This window comes from Anser cygnoides, chromosome 2 (genome assembly GCF_040182565.1).
Source record: "Anser cygnoides isolate HZ-2024a breed goose chromosome 2, Taihu_goose_T2T_genome, whole genome shotgun sequence".
Lineage (NCBI taxonomy): Eukaryota > Metazoa > Chordata > Aves > Anseriformes > Anatidae > Anser > Anser cygnoides.
The window spans coordinates 18,695,677-18,718,634 of record NC_089874.1 but is presented as its reverse complement, the minus strand read 5'-3'; the positions used below and the strand labels follow the sequence as shown (position 1 = coordinate 18,718,634).

Below are 22,958 nucleotides of genomic sequence, written 5' to 3'. Positions count from 1 at the left end.
ACATTTCTTAGAGGTAAGAGCCCATCTCCCTTCACTGCAAAAACCTATGAAGCAGTCAGAAAATACAGATTCCAGTCTCTCCTAATGATGACATACAGTGTTGCTGCAAATGTCATGATTTAGTGGTGGCTTGCTACATTTTTGGCAGAATATGAAACAAAATATTTTACTGAGACTGAACTTCAATTTTTTAGGCTTTGTAACAAACCGCTGCTTTACAACAAATCCTGTATCCAGGGGAACTTTCGAATCTAACTTTTTGCAACGATGACCTCTTGAGTGCTTTTGAATGAAATCCCTTGATGCTTTGAATATGTTCTAAAAGTGAACAATTTTAAAAACATCCACGGTCTCAAATGTTAAGATGTTCCAGAAGGCTGGATTGCTTAGAAATACCAAAGATTTAAGCTCATGACGAAAACATTTTAAAATGTTAAGAAAAATGAACTTCAAATCTAAAACTTCATTTATACATAGTAGCCGTACCCTCTGTAACATAATATAATCTAAAACATTTATTTCAATTTGGAAAACATTTTTCAAAAGAAAACATTACAGCTTGTTAGAAAAATGTGACCCTTGGGGGAGACAAATTTCTCCAGAAAGATTAGCGAAAATCTCTCAAAGACTTTGCATTAGACCTGAAGTCCAGCAGAACAGAGTATCAACCCACAATACATGAATACTGTATTTTATTTTTTTTCAGTTAGGAAGAAGAATTCCACAGCTAAAAATCACAAAGCAGTATAAAGGAAGGCAGTACCTAAGTGGGGAACAATGGCTAAAAACGAAAGGTATCTTGAGAAGACAAGTAATTACTAGCTGCAATATGTCCCATAAATGCCTTAAAACAATACTTTGATAGTGCTGGAGAGCTTCAGGACAGCTCAGTACCACCCTGCCTTCACGGCCACATCTGCTCTCATTCTGTCCCCATGGCAATCAGACCGCTTCCTACTCAGTTCTCCCCCGGCTGATCTGTTTGGTTCCCCCAAATCTTTCAGATGAGTCACCGAAACACTTACTCATACTTCAAAAAAATCCCTAAGACTTCAGATGGTGTTAACATATTTAAGTGGTGTGTAGGTGTATTATCTGATGCAGAAAGTTACAGAGATCACCTCTCTATGAGCAAGTTTTACATTACAGATGAACTTGATAAACTGACTGTATCCTGGCTTATAATGACCTTTCCTGAGCTACGCTCACAGATCAACGCCTACTTATATTATTAGTAACACTTCAACCCTTAAACAGTGTCCAACAGGAAAATACTGTATGTTTTAATTAAAAATAACTTAAATCAGAAACACTTTATTCCTCCTTATGTTCAAGAGAGCTTTGAGCAAGTGATGGTTTCAAGCTCTCGTATGTCACAACTCTGCAAGCAAGTTAAATGGAAGCTGTGGATGTCTAGGAGAGCATCTGCCTCCAAACCACAACACTGAGCATTAAGGTCACAGTTTATTATGTTATAGCATAGCCTTCTGCAGCCTGCCTTGGAACTGTATGAAAGGAGGATCGGTTCTCTGAAAACAATCAGGGTTGATCCATGCTCCCTCTGACCCCTCTGAGGCGCACCTCAGATAAAGAAGTGGTGGGGTCTGAGGCTTGCCGCGCTGCACCCTGGCAATGAGGATCCCCAGACCACGGGCAGACTTCTCTCTCCAGCAGGAGCTGTGCTCACTACAGACCTTACTGCTCACAGGCTGTCCCCAGCCGCTTGCAACTCTCCCTCCGGCAGGGGCTACCGGCAGGCTGAGCTGCACGCGTGCAGCTGGTTCAGTGAAAACGAACCCAGCCAGCCGGAGTGGTTCAGATACGAAGCCTCCGGTACCCGGTCTCACCTGGGCTGAGACAGGTCGGGATGAGCCCAGAAACACCTGAGCTGGCAAGCGTGCCAGCATGAGGGCACCGCACTCGATGAAGAATGAACATCATCGTCGCCCCAACTGTTGGTGCAGAAAATCAGAAAGAAGGCCCATTTCCACGGTCTTAGTTTTTACACCAAACCATGAACTAACTATACCTGGTGTAATGCAGATGTACCTGGCGTGAGAGTATATTCTCAAAGTTGTCTGGATCATCCTGTTACACTAACAACATCAGCCACGCTTTTACCAATGGGGCTGACATTTTCCTCATTAAATTTCTGTAAATTTCTTAAAAAAATATTCAACCAGTTGCAAGAACAAGCTTTTGGGACAACTTCCACTACTAATACCTTTTCAGCTATTTCTCTGAAAAGCTTGAGTGTCTCTGAGGCTGACACTTTGCAGCAAGACATTGCTGAATGTAGAAGTGTTTTTTGTCTCCCTCATGAAAATCTTTCTGTTTTTAAACTAGTCTTAACACGTGGAAAAAGAACATTTGGACACAGGAAGACCACGAATTCTAGCAACTCCAAACATTCTCCCTGCACAACATATGATCTCTTCCCACTGTTCTTCACCTTATTAAGCATCTCAGGTCTTACTAAGTTTCAGAAAATGATGGAAGCATCAGAAATACAGAGCTAGTTACAGATACAGAGAAGTGCCTGCTTAAGACTTGGCAGCACCTTCAGCTTGGAACTGTAAAGGACGTTTTACTCACTAGTTTTAACAGGTCTGAGCATTTCACAGAGCTTTTACTCAAAAAGACATTACTGCTTGAGGATCCAAATACCATTTTATCCATGGAAAAGTACACCGAGGTAGGATCCCTCAGGCAACGCTAGGAGCAGAAATCTAGTTGCAAGCCTCCCATGTTTAACTTGTCCATAAGACAGACATCCACTTGGCAGAACCGTCTATAACCACTACAACACATTTGTCGGAACAGCTACAAGTTAAGGGCCATATCCTTGACACTGGTAGCTTCTGTGGACTAAAGACAAGACATTTTTGTTTTCCATACGCTTCTAAAAGAATGTAATCCTGCAAAATTCTAATCTCTGCACAGGTGCTCACTGTCTGCAGTTGCAAGCTATGCACCTGAAGAAGGTTAAGAGAATATTTCAGATTTTTTTGTTTGTTTGTTTTACTGTCTAGTACATGGACAGCCCCTACAAATTAAGTAAATAAAGCTCATTTTGCCTACAACAAATATTTATTTGCCTGTCAAACTGACCATTTTCAGAAAATATGGAGTTCAATCTTGTGAAATTATTGCAAAATTTGGCCTTAAAGTTCGTAGGAATTAATTCTACCAGGTAGGCTCCAATTTCTAATTTTTCCATGGCTGCTCAACATCAAGGAAGATGAAATGGACATCAGCTAAAATGTGTGAATGAAGCAAAATAAAAGGAACTCACAACCTGCCCATGACAAAGCCTGTAACTACAAAAGCTAATGTCGATTCCATCTCAGGACGTGCACTTTACTTGGGAGATCATAAGCTGTGTTTTCATGACATGTAGGTATGGAGATAAAACAATCATCATAACACTGGTGAAGAGTTTGGGTATTAGATGTAAATCATTAAATCCAAGCAGTACACTTAGTCGTTTCTTTTGTGTTGTTAAATTAATAAAGTCATTAAGAAGTTACTTGCTTTTTAGGGTACAGATTACAATGCATTGTTTTCAGATGTAAATGTAAAATTCACACTGGCCTTGAAAAAAACAAGTTCCACATAGTAAAATAATATTGAATAGGAACAGGCTATTAAGCAAAGAATGGATATATATTTTACACAGTTCATTACTGTAGTTATAGTCTGATGTCTCACGCTGCTCTGCTTTTCAAGATGTAAGTATTTAGCAATGGCATATGAGAAGTAAAGCTACAAGGCAGAAAAATATACTATTTTACTACATTTATCAACTCGCTTTCAACTTACTCATTATAAAATCTCTGTTTCCTTACTCCTACAGTAGAGTGGTTTAGCAAAACTATTTACTGAAATGGCCCCGTATAGACAAAAACATTCAGATTTCTACTAAACAATACTTGTTTTGTTGCTTGTTTTCAGAGTTTTGCAGCACTAATGGTCGTGTTTATGCCAAGATTAATAACCAACAGTTGTAAATATATTTCAAACAACTGGAGGCTGAAGAGGAAACAGATCATATCAATGGATTTGTTTGTGAACAGATTTCAATGCAACCATTGTGCGTGGATTACAATTTGAGGTCACATTTTTTTATTAGTTATGTTCTGGAAACCATAAATAATGTATTAATTTTAAAGGATTACATGAATTGGCTCAATCCACATAACCCACTGCAAGTTTCCTCCAAGTGACTAGCAAACAACATTCCTTTGAAGCTCATTCATATTTTTCAGGGTGATTTTCAACAATACCTTCTTGCCACCGGAATATGAAAAATGCACTTCTAAAATCTGCAATTCAGGCACTATACGGAAAACAGATCAATATTCTGTAATAATCTGTGCTTGACATGGAATTTTAACTATCATACATTATCTGATTATCACAATTCATCTACTATTCTCTTGAAGAAGTGCACTACACAAGTTCAAAATAACAGAGATGATTGGTCTTCTGTCCCATTAGTCCACACAAGGATAACCAAAGAAATCACGAAAGTCTAAAGGAAAATATCTCACTCCTTGTTCAGCTCACCATGCTTCTCACAGGAAAACCTATGCCACTAAGACTCACCTGTCCTTCCCCAAAACATACAGCTTACTATCATACTTTCTTTGTATCATGTAATAATTCTGAGAATGAAACAGACAGCTATGGATAATGATAAGGGAAAAATAAACATTTCAGAGGAACGTGTAGCAATACATGTAACAGACACGCTGGTCTGCCCAATACAAGTATGGGTGTTTCTCCTTTCTCCCACCAGCCCCTGCTACCAGTTTTAACCACAACTCTTAGCCTGTTTTTTTTTTTTCCATTTTTGCTTCCATCATCTGTCCACCAAAGAAGTCCTAATTCACATGTATTTACTTTCTCTTCTGCTGAGAGGCTGCTAAAAACTTCTCAAGCATATCTACGGACTCTGTATGCTTCCTCTACTCATCTACTAAATGTTTTCAATTCCTTTCCAGAATTGAGCTTTGGTTTAGAGATCACATTTGGCATACCCGTGGGACAGGACATTGTTGTTGTACCTATAAACTTGAGGAGCCAGAACATCTTCTGTCTCAAGATCTAATTGACCCTTTACCTTTATTAGCCTGTCCTAAATTGTCTCTTCCACATTGAACAAAGAGACACTCTTATTGTTGTTCAGGAACACTATACTATTCTGCATGAAAAACAGATATGATTTAAATAAAAAAACTGATAGGATCCTGTTAACCTTCACTTCTTTACAGAAAGTCTAAGATTTGGGTGACCTCACACTATGTTTTTTTACTAAAACACATCCCCTTTAGCCCTTTTGTATGTGACATCCGTCTTCTATTCCTTTGCTCACTCTCTCTTCTTCTTCATCTTCAAACATTCTTTCATGTCTTGTCCTATCCATTAATCTGTAAGCATCTTAGTGAAACAACCTCCAGCTTTCTCTGTTGCACTTCCCACCGGATTTTTCTGAATTAGTTCTTTAATCTGCAGAAGCCCTCAACATCACAAATATATTAAAGAATTTCTGGATCCATATTTCTTAACTCTCCCACTGGTGTCATACTGTCCTTACGTGACATTTGCAAGCCCATCCTCTTTCTTCAATACTTTTCATTCCTGATTTCAACCTACCATGTTTCTGAAAATACTTTTGAATTCTTCTATCAATCTGAAACTCTCATCACTTTTCAACTCCCTGCGTAGGAGTGATCACTCAGGAAAAAATTCAATATGGTGAAATTGAATATATTAGATATTATTCTTCCACTCAAAAATCTCTGCAGTGAATTCCACTGTTCCTAACTTATACCATATTCAAGTCCAATTTCTTAGAACTTGGTATCTAAGATGTTGCCAAATTCTTTCAGTTCTTACATCACTGTTTCCAGAATACATCATTTTCCCCTAAAACTTGGCATGCAGCTTATCCATACCTGCACCGTATTTCATGAAAGGACTATGCTAGCACTTCTTTGTCTAGCCACTATACTTACTGCCTCACTACTCTTAAAACTCAGAACTGCTGTTTCTCATTCAAATTTCACCATTGGATTTTATTTTCCTTTCCATCTACGTCTTGAATCTTACCCTACAGTATCTACACACTACTTCCGTATGTTTATCTGAATAATCATATTTCCTAACTCTCACCTTGGTATTTTCTTTTAATTTGCCCATTGTGCTGGAAGCTTGTAAAGTCACCATACAGCCTCTAATCAAATCCCCAGGTAAACTATCTCCTTATTTTGAGCTTATGTAAAAAAAAAAATAATACAAAAAAAATACAATAAGTTTATCACACCACTTGTTAAGTCTACAAGAAACTGCATTTTTCAAAGAATTTGTCATATTTCTATGGAGGGTGCCACTCCATGCATCTTCCAGACACAATTCTTTCCCATTTCATAATTAATCTTTTATACATTTATTAATAATTTTTACTTAAGAGAAATCAAAAAGCCTTCAAATCTAAGTTAGCACGACGTAATTGGTGTTTTTGTTTTCTTTTGTTTTCTGTAAATGGTGTATTTCTGGATTTACAGATATAAACTTTTCTTACAAATTAAGCATACCTGATTATTTTTTTTTTACTGATCTACATTTGAGCCTGTAATTTTCTGTCTGTGTGTATAAGCTTCTTAACTTTCTGTACTGCATCATTTTGGCATTCCAGTAGGGGAAAAAAAAAAGAAATGGAAAAATACAGTTCAGTTTCTAGAGGAAGCAAAAATATGCTTTCAGATAAGGCTAAAACCTCCACATTCAGTTACAGGAATTTTATTAAAGGTCTAAGAACTAATACTGATGTGTGTAGAACATAAACAGTGTAACTACATGATTTTTAAGCTATGGTTTCCTATGTTAGATTTCCTCCGAAAATAATAAACTAACAGTATTTCCCCACATTACCTGTATATAAACAAGATTCAGTAATCTGACATGCCAATTTGAGATACTGAAACAAGACAGTACTTGTAAACCATGGGAAATTTTCTCATAAAAATGTCCAGGCTCGTAAACCAAATAAAACCATCCTTACTCTAGAAGTACATGCAGCCACTCATATCACTAAATATAGTAAGCTTTTTTAAAAATCAAATTATTTGCATGAAGAAGTCTAAATAAGAATCGATATTACAACTTTCAGCAGCTTAATATGAAAGTAGATCTTAACACCTTAATTAAATGTCTAAACTCTAGAATATGATGACAGGTCTGAAAAACAAAGACCCATGTAAAGTTGGTCTCATTTGTAGTCTCTGTTTATTTGAAATCATCTCTGTATGCTAGACATCAAAATACAACATTTTCCACTGCTACTTGACAGCTAAGATGTACTTTCACTGATGCCAACATCTGACTTCGGATCACAAATACAGCCCATTTTTGCTACACAATTAAACCAAGAATACCCCCTTTAAATTACAACCTCTAAAAATCAACTAACCTTTCAGTACTGAAGCTGGAATGAGACAATTCAAAATCTCATGAATTTGAGCTGAAGTTAATTGTTGCATTTAAACAGCTGGAGGGGGGTGAGGGGAGAAGACATATCTGAAGGAAGTATACTGAGAGCAGCAGGACTCCCTTTAGGAGAGAAATTGGTAACAGTTAGTAAAAGGAAGCAAGATAAATTACATGAGAAGAACAGTGTCTGTAAAATGAAAGAGAGATTAAAAAAAAAAAAAAAAGGTCAAAAGTAATAATAAGCCTTAAGAAAATGTGGAACAGAAAAGGCAAAAGGAAGGAAAAGAATGGAATTGGTGATGCTCCAAGACTTCATGTAGAGTCTTACTCTTAAACCTGTAATTTTTTGCCTCTTATTGAATTGTAAAACACTGTGAGAGGTATGCTATTACAGAATAAACTGACATGGAGGGTCTGGGAGTCTCATATAAAGCTTTCCACGCTTTTGTGGTAGAGATCTCCTCTCACTTACTGGTTATGGGTTAGTGTTGCTAATAAGTGTTGACTTTTCATAGAGGAAAGAAATTTTAAAACTTTGGTATCCTCATACTGGATAAGAGACACCCAATAAGAAAAACATGGACATTACCTATAATGCCAGGTGCAAAGTTAAAAACAAAACAAAACAAAACAAACAAACAAACAAAAAGCATTTAAATAATTCTACTATTCTTTAAGCAGTAGTATTGAAGCACTATCATTACCACAGTGAAAAAAAATTCTATAATTTCTATGTGCCTTCATGTGAGACAAACATAACATTTTGCTTTATTTATTAGTTCTGTAATACTGCTAAATAGCTAGAAATTGTACAATCTTTATCTTGTACATGTCCTTCACTGACCTGACTAGTTCTTGAAACAGAAGACACAGGACGAAATCCTAACCAAATGGTGTCAAAAGGCTCTCATCCTGTGATAGGGAAAAAAAAACTTGGGCTGGATTTGTAAAAGTTAGGAAAAGCTTATGGTCACTGAGGTCAGAGCAAAATGCCAACCAACCAGCCTCTGCCTGTGGAGCAGACATACAGCTATTCCAGGAGCTATTGGACTCAGCAAATTGCATTTATGCTCAGAGAGAAACTGTATTATCACTCCATTTATTTGGTGTACTTCCTCAGACATTTCTAGGACAACTTCTAGAAATGCTCTCCCACTATGGAGTGTGAACTACAAGGTGGAATATAAATTTGTACAGCTTATGCAAATAGAAATCATAATCACGCACTCTAAAAAGATGCAGGTCATCTCATTAGCATTGCCTCATGGAAGCAAATGAATCATTACTGCATAATTTCTTCAGAAGATAACAGGAAGTCTTGATCCTTTCCTCAACACTGGGTTTGGTTCAACGCCTTATTTCATTTTCTTATAAAGCACTATCATCATCTAGTGGTATATTTTGCTACTATGTAAACTGCATGCTATGAAGAGTAAAACACTTCATTTACTTAGCATTAAACATTTAGAATATGCCATAGATTTATCATCTTGCAGTTACGCCAAACTATAGAAGGGCGGGGGGAACGGAACATGAAGTAACGAGAAACAAACTTGAACAGAACTGTTCAGGATTTCAGGAATAACATGCAGACATTTTACAGGATGGAAACTTGAATAATTTTTTGTCCAAAAGTGATGACAGACTAAATAAAAAATACAGTTTGAAGACGCTTCGTATCATCACTCATACTATTCATAAAGTATAAAGGGACATGAACAAATATCTTGGAAAAAAAAACTCACAATTTTTTCAAACAAAAACATTTTTCAAATTGTTTTTCTTGTAGTTTGAAAAAAAAATCCCATTTACAAAAGCCCACTATTTATTACAAATATACAACCAGAATTTACATAAGTAAGTTGTTGACTTACGTGGTAACTTTTCAGTCTAACAAAATCGACTTTCATGGAGATGAACCTTTCTGAATTTCTGCTGAGATTTTTAATGTGCTCCACAAGGTCAGCACAGAACTTGTAGCCACCTTTGAGTACACAGAGAACCACAATATCATTGTCTCCAATGTCTTGCATAATATCTTTAGCCAATCTTTCTGTCCTGAGGCAAAAAAATAAGGATAAAATAACATTAGATGTGGATACTCTAAGTTTACAGTATGCAAAATAGTGTAATGAGAATATATCTTGACCTACAGTTGGCCTAAGCATCTTGACTTGAATGGCTTTGGATCAAGTTCACAACAGGCAGATAAGGAGTGTTGGATGCAAGATGCAAAGTGTGTGAATCGAACTAGACAAACTTAAACACATTAAATCCCCAGTTACAGAAAAGGGAGTAACACATCTAGTGAGTATATTGAATTCATAAGCATTTCAGAGACTTTAGGGTAATAAGTGAAACACTGACTTCAGTTTTATCTCGCAGAAAACCTCAACGTGCATTATTTCTGTAAAATCACATTTTACATGTAAAATTCTCATTTTAAATGGCTTTGATTTCTAAAGAGCAAGGTAGATGGTATTATAGATCTAAAATGGGTACAAGGTCTTTACTAGACATAAAATATCAACATATTTATATTTTATCAAAATATAAAATCAACAGAAAAGAGAAAAATGACATTTGATGTTCTGAGGAAAAACAGCTCAGTGCATTATTTTCTTTAAATACGTTTTTTCTGGAAAGTTGTTTGATAGGCCTCTGAATTCATTCTGCTGGAGTACGAAAAAAAACAATGGAGTTCAATGCTCACTTCAAACAAATTTATAGTGAACATCAAGAGAAATGAAGTTGTAACATATTTATTTAAAAAGAGGAATTAAGAGTCAGTTGACCTTAAACAAGAGATGGAAAATTCAAGATGATGGTAACTTAAAAGGCTATGAAAGACAGCTTGTGTGTAAAAACAAATACAGGAGTCATTACTCTTCTTTGTGATGGATGTTTACAATCTTCTTTCAAGGAGTTCCAACAATTTCAGTACTTGCAACTGGCTGTTTAAATGTGGTAGGTAGAAAGCTGCAGGCTGAAAATGTCCCATGAAATTCCATTCAGATGTTCCCAATTCTTTGTTAAAAATTACTCAGAACAATAACTGAGTATGAACACTGAGCTGGACTACCACAAATATCAAAGCACCATAGATGCCTACGCTGAGAGCATACAGGAGCTACTGTAAGGTAAGAAATGAGAGGTGATCAACCTTTCCCATTGCCACTCTTCAAACACAGATTCTGGACTGACACAGTCTACCCCCCAGCCTTATCCTGGGCTAGCTACACAGCTTAAATGGCAGAAGTCAATGGTGCAGTCTGGAACAACTGGGTTATCTACATGAACAATTTGTAGTAGGGAATTGTTAAAGTTGTACGTAATTAAAAGTAGTTTTTTCCTCCATTTTATATTAAGAACACAAGACAGGGCACAAGTCGGACAGTCAAGTATTACTATATTCAAAGCTTTTTACTTGCCCTTCCACGGTTGGTTCATCCCTCTTGTGTGTAAACACTCCAACGCCAGTTTCACTACATGATCACAATCTCTTTTTTGTGGGACCCCTGTCTCACTCAATGCCCAAATCAGAAACTAAGTGAAAGAAATTAGACAATGAATTGCAAAAGACAACTACGTGTCTAGCATTTCCTACCTCCTAACATTTTTTTTACTTCCCAAATTACATAAAAAGTATTTTTATAATTGATAATACAATTTATAATTGATAATACAATATTTTAGAACAAATGTTATATATACACTATTTGTGGATCACAGGCTTTACAAAAAAAGAATGAACAAAGTATTGGTCAAAAGAACTGACCAAAATATTTATTTAGTAACAAACCACACATACCTGTCAACAATAATGCCATGAGGAATGAGCACATATTCCAGATCTCCATAGTAGTGCTGAGGATAAGTGAACAAATCCAGACTGTATCCGGGCCAATTGTCTGAAATCTGAGTATTAAATAATACTGTTAGGAATACTTCATGGTGTTTGACAATATATAGCTGATGTAAAACCATTGCTTTAGTATACTGTATTGAATTAATAGTATGACACACTCTGTTTCATATATGCTGGCACTCAAATCATAAACTTCAAAATTATGTAATCAGTGGTTACTATTTCACTTTTCCCATTTGTCATTTTGCTTCTCAGTATACCTCAGAAATTAAATGTTTGTTTGTTTTTTCCACAGAAAATGGCAAAATTCACCTGAAATTATAAACAGCATGACACATAGGGGAAATAATTCTAAACGAGTGGCAAGTTTAAGTTTCTTACTACTTTCAAACTGGAAAACCTTGTAAGCAAGTAAGTTAAAAGTAAGATTACCAGAAAGAAAGGATTTTCCAATGAGGGTTAGCAGGCATAAATCATATATTAAAACTGTGAATTTCTGTTTTCGAGGTATTTTTAAAGTCACATTAATAAAAATTCTACAGATGAAAGCGTACATAGGGAGAGTAGACGATGTGGTCCGTGGGCTGTGTCTGTACAAATCAGTAGAAGACCGTATGTCTTGCCAAAGGCAAGGTTCCTAATTTAGATAAGTCATCAAACATAAACTATTACCAAGTGTTCATATCTCACCTCACTGTCAGCTAGTCTATAGAACCATACATACATTTACAGCAAAAAATATTTTTCAGATTGAATACGTGTTAGCGTCATAACTGTCAGAATACAGAAATTGGGAGATACTATAGAATGCGATGGCAGTAGAGATTATGTAGGGCAAAAATCAGCCAGAAGGCAAGGGCTTCAGAAAGTTGTGAAGATGCAAAGTCATCACCACGTTTCTAAGAAAAACAAAAAAACTAGGCAAACTCCCCACAATATTCACAGTTCTGTATGAAAGACAAGACCTGCAGGCTCATGAGGTTTCTTGGAAACATTAAAAACTTTTGCTTCGTTATTGATTCAGCAAAAAAAGTGACACCTAACAAGCTGGTTTTTTTTTTTTGTACAACCACATTCATCAAGTAACATATTGGCTTTCTCCTTGACCACATGAACACTGATTAGCAGGATACATGGTGAGAGACTTGCCACTGTGAATTGCACATCTTAATGGCATTTCTGCTGAATAGGGCCTTTAAATGCCTGTCACTGAACCTCTGCTTACGATTTTATCTGGCAGAGCAATAACCCATGTCGCAGAAGCACCTAGGGTAACACAACGTATTGGATGCTGAGCTGTTCCTCCAGCCCTGTAGCCTTGTTGAACTTACCCCCAGCTCTGCCTAGTGCTGTCCTGTAACAGTGCCGTGTCTCATGGATTTGTGTTTGCTTGGGTTTTATTGCATGTTCAGTGTCAGCTACAGACACCTAGATGGCCAGGTTTTCGAGCTCTGCCGAATAGTTTCTGTATTCAGAAAAATACTTTGTTGGTAACTACTACATTTGCACATAAAGAGTGTGACTCAGAGATCACTGGAATCAATGAAAGCTTTCCCCTGGCTTACACCAGCCTTGAAACTACACGTAGGAAAAAAAGTTACTTAATTCTGTTCCTCGTCTCCATAGAAACAGGAGAGGATAAATATACTCCTTGGCAAGGATTTTAATGAGAGGCAAATCTTGCTCCAAAAACACTGCTGCAGAAGGCCTGGGAAGCCTATTTTCCTATCTTCATTTTCAGCACATAGGGGTGGCTGACACTTTTAAAATATTTTGTAGCAATGAACTGTCTGGCATGGTTTCCTGCAAAAGCACTTTAACATAAAAGGAAACAATTTCAGATAGTGCTTTAAATTACATAAGTACTATAAGCACCCGCTAAGAACCCATGTCAGTATCGGTTATTTAGGCATCATTCTCATCAAATTACATGTTTTTGAGCATGGTGCTGAAGATCAAACTAAATGAATTGAAACTGCCTCAGAATTCATACAAATCAATAGGTTTTACTTCAGCTACAATCTGTCCTTTCTGGCACAGAGTTGGTACAAAATCCTTATCCTTCTATCTATCCTACTGGTTTTCATGAATAAAAAACCATAAGCTACATCACCTTGCAAGAATAAAGAAGTTCTCATTTACAAGATTAAATTCATATGTACTTTCTAACTAATTGCTTTTTAAAGTAATAAGCCTATTCCACATTCTTTTATTTTTTAAAAAAACAGGCACTTCCCAACAATAAGCCTTAAAAATTCTAATTTACCCCAAAGCTAATCACAGTGTTATGCTACAGGATAATTTTCAGGTAACTGTAACTTTTGATGGGCATTTTACCTGTGAATTGTGTGACTATCCTCAGTTTAATAACTGAGTATCAAAAAAATGCCCATCCCAAATTAAATTCAACTTCCATTTACTTCTGGCTTTAATACTTGGAAATGTCAAGGAAATATTTATGATTGCTTTGTCCAGATAAACATATATACTAAATATGTTGGTACACAAGTGTGTAAAAAAAAAAAAAAGAAAGAAAGAGCTATTTCTGAAGTTCATGTTTGGAACGTTCAAGCAGCCCAGCAGAAATTCTTTGATGAGTCTCTAAAAAGTTGATGTGAACATATACAAATAAGAATGCAAGTACATGGTGATACCTGAAAGGCTTCCTTCCATGAGAGAGAAAATGGAGAAATTCTAAAGATAGCTTTGGAAGAACTTTGCCAGCTTTGCTGTCTACCAATGTGGGCATACATGAGGTTTAAGCACTGTACTTCCTTTAAAGATCTGGATTCTGGTTTGGTATGAAATGGGAGAGCTGAGCACAAAGCCAGGTCCAGCTTTACAAATGTAAACAAAATCATGCTGCACTGGCCTTACTTGTGGTTGTTTTCTCTGGGGGTGTGTGCGCACGCTGGTGTGTACCAAGCACAAGAAATGAAGTTAGTACAGCAGAGCACAGTGATGAACATCCACCTCCTCCTCTGCAACGTCCTCATGTTGCTTTGATGCTAAGCAATCACATGTTCAACCCGGCATTTATCGCACTGGTGTCAGGAGAGGTGTTAGGGGATGCAGGGCGGCTCCAGACACAGCTCAGGCACAGAGTGAGGGGCTCCTCGGTGGGGAGGTGGTGGGTCTCTGTCGTGGTTGTGTCCCCTGGCTGCTGCCCGTGCCAAGCCCCCAGCTCTGGGCTGCTGCTCTCTAACTCGGTTAAAATCCCACCATTGCGATAAAATAAAAGCATTCCTAAAGTGGTGGCGATAACCCACAGAATGGTTGAGGTTGGAGGGAACCTCTGGAGACCGCCTGGTCCAACCCCTGCTAGCAGGTCGCCTGGAGCACACTGCACAGGATGGCATCCAGGCATCTGGGGTTTGAATATCTCCAGAGAAGGAGACTCCACAGCCTCCCTGGGCAGCCTGTGCCAGGGCTCTGTCACCCTCACAGCGAAGAATCTGTCAGCCTGGCATCTGCTTTATGGGGGGGGGGATCTCATTAATCACTCACAGAATAATGAGCACAGTCCTTTACTTTTGTATAACCGATTTATCCCCAAACCCTCCAAACGTGCTGCTGAAGTCCACGCAGCAAGGTAAGGAACACCCAGAGGTACTCGAAGGCGTCCCACCACTTCGGTGGGAGCCAGGCGTCTCTGAGGATCTTGAGCTCAGCTCCTCGAAGCAACCTGGTGAAAGCGACAGCCCGGAGCCAGCGGGGCCGGGCAGGACGCGGGGGACCGGGCGGCAGCGCATGGCGGCGGGCGGGAAGGAAGAAAGGAAGGAGAGGAGGAAGGGAAGGAGGAAGGAAGGGCGGCGGGGTAGCGGGAGGGGTCGCGAAGGGCCGGGCCGGGCCGAGCCGGGCCGGGCGATGCTCGCATTTACCACAACGCCGCGGCCTCCGCCTCCCCGCTCCGCCGCGCCGCCGCCGCCCGGCCCGGCCATCTTCCGAGGGGCTGCGGCGGGGCGGGGCTGAGCGGGGCCGGGCCGGGCCGGGGCTGGGGCTGGGCACGGGGCCGGTGGGCCCCGGGCTGTGGAGGGGTACGAGGGAAGGAGGGAGGGGGTAGGCGGCGGAGGTGGGGGGCTGTGTGCTGCTTGGGAGAGGGAGCTCTGCAGGGTTTGAGCTGAAACGTGCCTCGTTGCGAACGAGGAAGCGGCGCAGAGTTAGCTTTGTCGACAGAGCGTGGCCGGAGCTGGAAGTGGTTACAGGAGCCCGGCTCCAAGGGGCAGCGTTAGGGCGGGCTGGCAGGACGGAGGCGGTGTGGTGAAGGGGGCTGGCAGAGCCTGGTAAGAGGCCTGGGCTGAAGGAGTGAGGTGGATACAACTAAACTGGTGTGGCTTAAGCTGACGTTTTAACAGGTTTTCACTTATAGGGGAGAAAAAAACGATGCCAAAACCAAAACTGGTGCAAGTTTGTCAGCCTTGCTTCCCGTCTTTGATAACTTCCCAGCTGATTGATGCTCCTTCTTCCCCACCATTACACAGGTGCTGGAGTAAGTGGTGGCTTCCCGATGCCTTCAGCCCACCGCAGCGTTTGTCGTGCTGGCTGTTCGTTAGGAGAGCAGCTCAGGAGCCACGCTGCCTGCTGTCTTCCCTCATCTGCTTCTGTAAAAATGGTTAATAGGGTCCTTTCACTGCCTCACAGATGAGAAGGAGCTTGTTTCCAGAAGTATTGTACTTTCCTAAAAGTGAAAGTTGGTTATAACTTCCAGTATTTATCTTTTAAATATAGAAGTGGTAGAATTCTGCCATTCCTATAGCAGAAATTATTAAAGGAAGAAAAAGCTGGGTTTAAGGCAGACCTGGGCATAATGAAATATGCTTAGCGATACCTGAGCAGTTATCACAGACCATGTAGGAAGGCATTTCAGTTTGGCACACTGCTTTCTAGAATGTAGTCATAAAGACTTAGAGACCGCAAGTCATAACAGGTGGATCCAGAGAACACCGTGGGTGTGTCTAAATCAGGAGCATGGCGTCCAGCACGGCTGCCTTTTAGGTGCATCCTCTTACTGCATTCCCACTTACATTAGAAATGACAGGACAATTAATACTTTAGGAATCTGGTGTTAAGAATATTTTTATAAATGAATCTACAATTACAGTCTGGTTAAATACTATAATAATTTAAAATGCTCTTGCTACAGGCGTTGTGGTTCTTATGTTTAGCCAGATCTGTTTGCTTTTTAATGCGTTAAGGATCTACTCTTAACTATTGCTACAATTGACAATATATCTCAAAGAACAGAGGACCACATTTACAAAGTGAGGGAGGCCAACTCCAGACCATATCTGTTTTGGAAGTGATCTCTGTATATGAAGACTGAGGTATGCTGCAAAAAGATGGTTCATGTTCACAGTGCTTTAAAATAAACTTAAGAAAAGGTCATGAATTTGATAAAGATCATATACAGATTTGCACAAACCTACGCAGAGTAAATACTATTTCTGTAAAATATATTGGAGAGCTTCATAATGGGTAAAATCCCTAAATACTTTTGCATTTCAATTGCATTTCAAATGCCACTGATTTGTGCCCACAAGCTCTTTACAAGATCTAAAGATTCTTCTTGCTTGGAAGTAAGCTTCTAAAGCCCACGTTTGTCCTAAAGCTAATACAATCTGATTCAGTTACTACATGTTACATATGAAGCTGCTGTTAAATAAACATTATAGATCAGAGCTCTATAGTTTTGAAGCTACTTATATTACAGCTGGGATTTCAGATTGATTTTGCCACTGTTGTATGCCTACTGGTTTCTTCTGCCATCTGGACTACTTGGGGGTACTACTAGAGTTTTCTGCCTCTTTTTAAACCACATTCTTTATCAGACCACAGGAATACAAGAGTTTGTTCAAACTACACCACAGAAGGAACCCCACAGGCAGAAGTTTAAAGATTTGGAAAAGATTATGATCAAGACACTAAAAAATAAATTCCTCTGGCATTGTGCTGAAAAACTTAAGCAGGAAATGTTTGTTCGGTCAAGGTTGTTCTGTCAAGGTTGGACGACTGCATTTTGTCAAGTCTTCTTTTGGTATTCTCTTCCAGTAGTTTCACAGGGCTCACTCCAGAAGTGCAATGAAGTGTCAAGCTAATAACAAATAAATAAGAATATGTAAATGAAAAACTAGATAAATTTAGCGGGGACATAGTTGGAAGGGTAGTGCTAATAACAACAACCATCAATCTGCTCCTGCATGTAAGATTATTCATTAGCATAAAATGTAATAGTTTGGGAGGTTTTTTTTAGTCTTGTTGCAAATGTGACAAATTCATGGATCTGTAAACCCACAGAATTAACAGAAATCAGAATTAATTAGGTTCTTTGTGCATGACGGGAATGAAACTGCTAAGGATTTTGCTGTTGTGCTATATGTTCTTACTGGATATTTACATTGTTTTTCTACAGTCTGATCTGATTTAGAATGACTGAATTTTCAGTAGATTTTCAAACCCTTCTTAATTATGGTCAAAATGTGGTTAGTTAAAACACGGTATTAGGGCCTTAACTGTAAAAAAGAATGTAAGCATTCAGAAGAGCTTTTCTGTTTTGTTTAGCTGTTTGTTCATAAACTAAAAATAGGAGGAAAAGAGTAAACACTTTCAGACATACAACCATGGGAGATGATCAAAGGGGAAAGGAACAAAGAAAATAGGGTAGAACAGTGAACTCATACTAACAAGTAGGTCTGGACACATAGCCAAAAAACATAAAGGAGCAGATGGAAAAAGCGACACACAAAGAAACAAAGCAGAGTTAGGACTTATATGCAAATCCCTTGTGAACAGTATTTATATCTTGAGCCTTCACAAAACTAACTTTATAATTTCAGTTACACATCTTTTCCGCTCTTAGCCTGTTACTGATGAAAGCAGCACATGTTCCACAACTCTAATGTAAAGAAATACTGAAAACAGAAGATTGGGGGCAGGGGTATAATCCAGAAAACGGTCCAAGACAAACATTATCACATGGTTACCTGTTAGCCTTTGCAACTCCATTATGTATTCCCCTCCCAAGAAGTTATAATAAACATTTGACTACTCAATTTGATATGTAAACACCCAAAATAAACAAGAAAAGCATGAAAATCCAGAATATTTCAAGAGGTATGGTTTACCTAGGTGGAAGCTTGCCAATTAGGGGATGAAGTAAGAGCTCTTATTCTGGTTCTGCCTGTTGCTGCAGCTGTTATGTCAACAGCAGAACTGTAAATAATCTCATGAGGCACAAACCGGCATTTGTTAGTTGTTACAAGATAAGTGATCCCCCTCCACCCCCACCCCAATTGTTGCAGAAAAAGATGCTTACCTTTTAGGTAAAATGCTCACTGAAGACAATATGAAAAACAAAGTCAAGCAGATACAGTACTTTAGGGTATGTTGAAAACAATTTAGAATTTCTTTTATATCCAGCTTTAATATATTCCAGAATTTTGAGTTCTTTTGCATTACCTGAGGCAGTTACCAAGTCCATAGGTGACCGTTGAAGACCACAAGGGCAGAAAAACTATTTGCAAGATTGTTATGGATGTCTGTGAGAACATAAAGCAGTATTTTAAACTGTTTCCCTATATTCAAGAACCTAGGGAGATGGTAGGAAAAGCTGTCCAATTAGATAGAGCCAGGTAGCATCCTACAATCCGTAGCAGTATAGGTGCTATACTTTGCCTTCATGACTGCTGCACTATAGCAGCTATTGGAGTGGCACTGCAAGCTGGAACGTAGCTTCTGTCCATGTCAAATTCAGCAGAATTAGCACCTTTGGGAACTGGAAAATTCAGCTTTAAAGCAATTTCAGCATCTAAGATCCACAAGTGAAACTCAGAGCATTTACCTATCACAGTTAACCTGTACTGAGTCTACAAGACTGACTCAGGCTTAATTTGATAATTTTTTTATCAAGAAAATGGCTAAAAGCTGACATTCAGATGTTAGTCTGTTTTATATTTTTTATAACTTTTAAATCTGTGTTAGGTACTGCTTGACAGACTTTGGGGCTTTGACTTATTTGGTCCACGATAAACATCTTTAATACAAAACTATATTTTTGTTTGTTATTAATCTCACTCTGCCAGACTAGAGCAACTAGATCTTCACTTTGTAATTTCCTGGCTTCTGAAGATACTCTTCCTGCTTTTCAGGTTCATGTTATTAATATAGAGTTCTTCATAGCTGAAATAAATGCAAACAAAAATTTCCTTTTGTCCTTTAATACTAGTATAAACTTTATTTCCTTCATAATATTATGCAAATATTTCTCCTAACCAGCTATTGAGAAGTATTGACATTTGAATGATAAAAGATCATTTTCAAGAAACGTTGTTCACATCATATCCTGTGACAAATTCATGATGCACAGCTATGAAAACAAGTCAGGAAATTGTAAATATGTAGTGAGTCGCACCCAATGTATTGAATTTAACTGGTAGCGTTTGTTCTCCTTTTAAAAGAGGTTGTTCACTTGAGTTGTCCCTCTTTTTTTCCCCTCTAAATAAACTACAAGAAATTTGAGAAAATCCACAAAACAGAAGATTTCTTAATGCTTTATATGAGTAAATGACTAACAGTTTAAGGGCTTTTTTTTTTTTTTTTCTTTTTTTTCCCCAAAATAGCTCAGTCTTCTTTGATGTAATTTTGTATACTTCACAGCTTGCTTAGAATAAACATTGCAGTAACAAAAGTGCATTGAGAAGCAGAATCTGGTCCAGCAAGTTCTCCTGTAGCACAGGCCTGCTAAATGCGCACGGCTGGCCAACCACCGAACTCTTTAGCTGCACAGAATGAACCCACACCCTGAGAGCACTGGAATGCTGCGTTAAGACCATTTGCTCATTTTATTGTTTGTGTAAAAGACAGACCATCCCCCTTGAGCAAACAGCAAAATGGGGTTGCTTCTTCGCTCTGTAGTACTTGGGGCCACGTGTTCAACACTACTGATTTTTTTTCCTCTGAAGAGAGAATTATTACATTGCTTCCTGAACATTAATATGTCCCTCCAAGCAATGCTGGAACAATTCTAGAGGTACCTGTTCATCCTTACAACTGCTTTGTGAGTTAAAGGGTTGAGTCGCCTACATTTTCCACGTGGGGACTGACACCTAGCAAGAGTGAACTGAACATTAATTTCATTAATCTTGAGTGACCGTATTGAGACAATAGTTTTCAAATTATTATTTAGTGCTGTGCAGGTTCAAATCATAGCTTCTATTAACTTCAGGCATACTTATCCTGTATGTAAAACATGCAGTCTCTAATTGCAGCACTTGGGAACCCCAAAAATGCAGAACTGCATTGTTAAAGGCTACCAGTGAAAAAGCCAGGTATAAGTAATTTACCATTGCATTTCAAACAATTTCTGTGACAAAGACATGACTAAATCATATTGCTCCAGGGAATAACTTAAGTGCCTTAAATTTTTCTTCCTAGAACTCCTACTTTCCGATTGCTGAAACAAACAAGATGAGAGTTCTTGGAAAACAGATCCTTTTGGTAAACAATTTGAATCCATTCCCTTTATTGCGTGGTCTTGATTCATCCCCAGATGATCATATTTATTGTTATTATAAGCACCTAGGAGCCCTACTTATGGACAAATATTCTATTGTGTCAGACACTATGAGAAGAGAGAAGAAGATTATCCACACCACAGATAACTTTCAGTCTAAGCAGAGGAGAACAAAAGGCTACAGAGTGCCAGAGGAGTTAAAGGAAACTGCACTGGTCAACACGATAAAACTAATCTCAGTTTACCAGCAGCTTGGCTGTTGTTAAATTCTTGGTAGGCATCACTGGAAAGAAACATTTGAGGAAGGAATTGAAGACAAAGTTGCCCCGGTGTTTGTGTGAACTTCTCCATGCTGTGGAGTCAATGTGAAGTAATGGAATAATGATTTAACAACACAGGCTAGTACTGTGATCGAACAAAAGTTCGTCATCACAGGAGCATCAAGATCAGCCTATGTGAATGTAAACTACTGTTTGGCTATGCTCCCTCATCTACAACCATTTGTTCGAGGTACAGTGTAGGAAAAAAATAGATATATTTTTTATAACTTGGTGAAACAGCAGTCATGTTTACCTCAGGACCCTTTAAGCAGCAAAGAAAGAACACAAACAAGAAACCCAACTCACCCTGTGTTCATACCATAATGCCACTGCTTAGCCTGAAGGATGAAAACCTGAATTTACTCACACTCTGTTTACATAACATTACATAACAAAAAAGAGCTGGAGCAAGATCAAGGCAGAAAGAAAAAAACAAAACACAACCTAGGAATTCAGCAGTTGAGTATAAATGACTACCTCTGATACCCACTTGCAGGGAGCAATGGCCAGTCCTCGTGAGTTTGGTCGGGCGCAATATACGTCTAGTTACGGAGGTGAATGATCACAATCAGCTGCTGGACTCAGCAGCTGGCTTCCCTGACTATGGGAAATCTCAGGGAACCTTAATAATAGGTTTTGCCATCAGGCTCTCCTGTAATTATATTCTTAATATTATGAGCACCATAAGACCGAGGATGAAAGCATTGACTAGGACTAGCATTTATCTAGACCTCCCATTAATCTGCATATAGGTGAAGTTTTCTTATCTGAACAATGTCTGGCTTCATTAGTGTTGAAATTGCCCGATACGTTGTTTTCCCTGAAACATATGGCAGCGAAAGGACTAGATTTCAGCTTTGTGGCAGACTGATCACAACAGCAGTTTGTGATGCCAAATTTTTTTTACAAAACTATACAACAGGCCAGAATGCGCCCTCCTATAAAAAAAATAAAAAATAATAAAAAAAATAGAACACGTAGAGACTGAGGAAAATGAAATTGTTGAGGAATTTCTCCCGTATTATTTCTCCCATAGAAATTCACCCTTACTATTTCATGAGGGGAATAAGGTTACCCCTCTGCGAGGAAGGTTTTGAGGAGCTACCCTCAGACATAGTGCCTAGGCGTGCATGCAGATCCTGAGAAAACAGCGCTTTGAGTCCAGCCACATGGAGCCCATCTGCTTCTACCAGCTCTGATGCTTGCTCGAGGCAGCTCTATCAGAGCCATGCAATCAGGAACTCCCTGTGTTTGTGATGATGCCGTATCTGATTCCTTACTTCCTGAATATAAATGGTTTCATTCTGAAAAACAGCCAGTCAGATATTTATCATAATTTCATGTTGCTATATTTAAAAAATAGATGCACAGTTTGTCATGCACAACTTTCAACAGGAAATATTTTCAGTTTGTGGCACCATAACTCTTACTGACCAATGGAGAATTGATACCCTCTTTAGTGTGTTTTATGGTGGCTATCCAATATAGTACTGACTATTTAAAAATACCAGGTTGAAAAAATGACTATTAAGTATCATAAGTATTTTGATTATGTTCTTTCTCATTATTTAATTGTCAATAATTGACTGGTGAATTTAGAGAATGTTTCAACTGGTAATGCTACCTTTGCCTGTGAACAGAACTCCCATAATGGTGGCTGGTTTTTCAGAATGAAGTTAAAACTGTATTACAGAAAGGTACAAGTCCCACAGCTTCTGTGATTTAGTTCTGTTTTACTGATAGCTGATAATAAACAATTCTGCTGAAA

At 38.5% G+C, this 22,958-nt stretch overlaps 1 protein-coding gene across 3 annotated transcripts in view; it reads right to left on the bottom strand.

The window, feature by feature from the left end:
- The window catches only part of PRTFDC1 (phosphoribosyl transferase domain containing 1), a 45,600-nt gene extending 30,247 nt beyond the window's left edge, over positions 1-15,353 (bottom strand). Inside the window, exons 1-4 of one of the 3 annotated variants that reach the window (XM_066991585.1) lie at positions 14,017-14,822; positions 11,306-11,412; positions 9,369-9,552; positions 7,475-7,614 (exon numbers count right to left, since the gene is read on the bottom strand). In XM_066991585.1, coding sequence (XP_066847686.1) covers positions 7,513-7,614; positions 9,369-9,552; positions 11,306-11,412; positions 14,017-14,223 — 600 coding nt within the window. In that variant the 5' untranslated portion in view covers positions 14,224-14,822 and the 3' untranslated portion in view covers positions 7,475-7,512. Of the gene's footprint in view, positions 1-7,474; positions 7,615-9,368; positions 9,553-11,305; positions 11,413-14,016; positions 14,823-15,243 lie in introns of those variants that run through there. The other 2 variants (XM_066991584.1, XM_048048492.2) reach the window with 2 other exon arrangements.
- Positions 15,354-22,958: the final 7,605 nt, after the last annotated feature.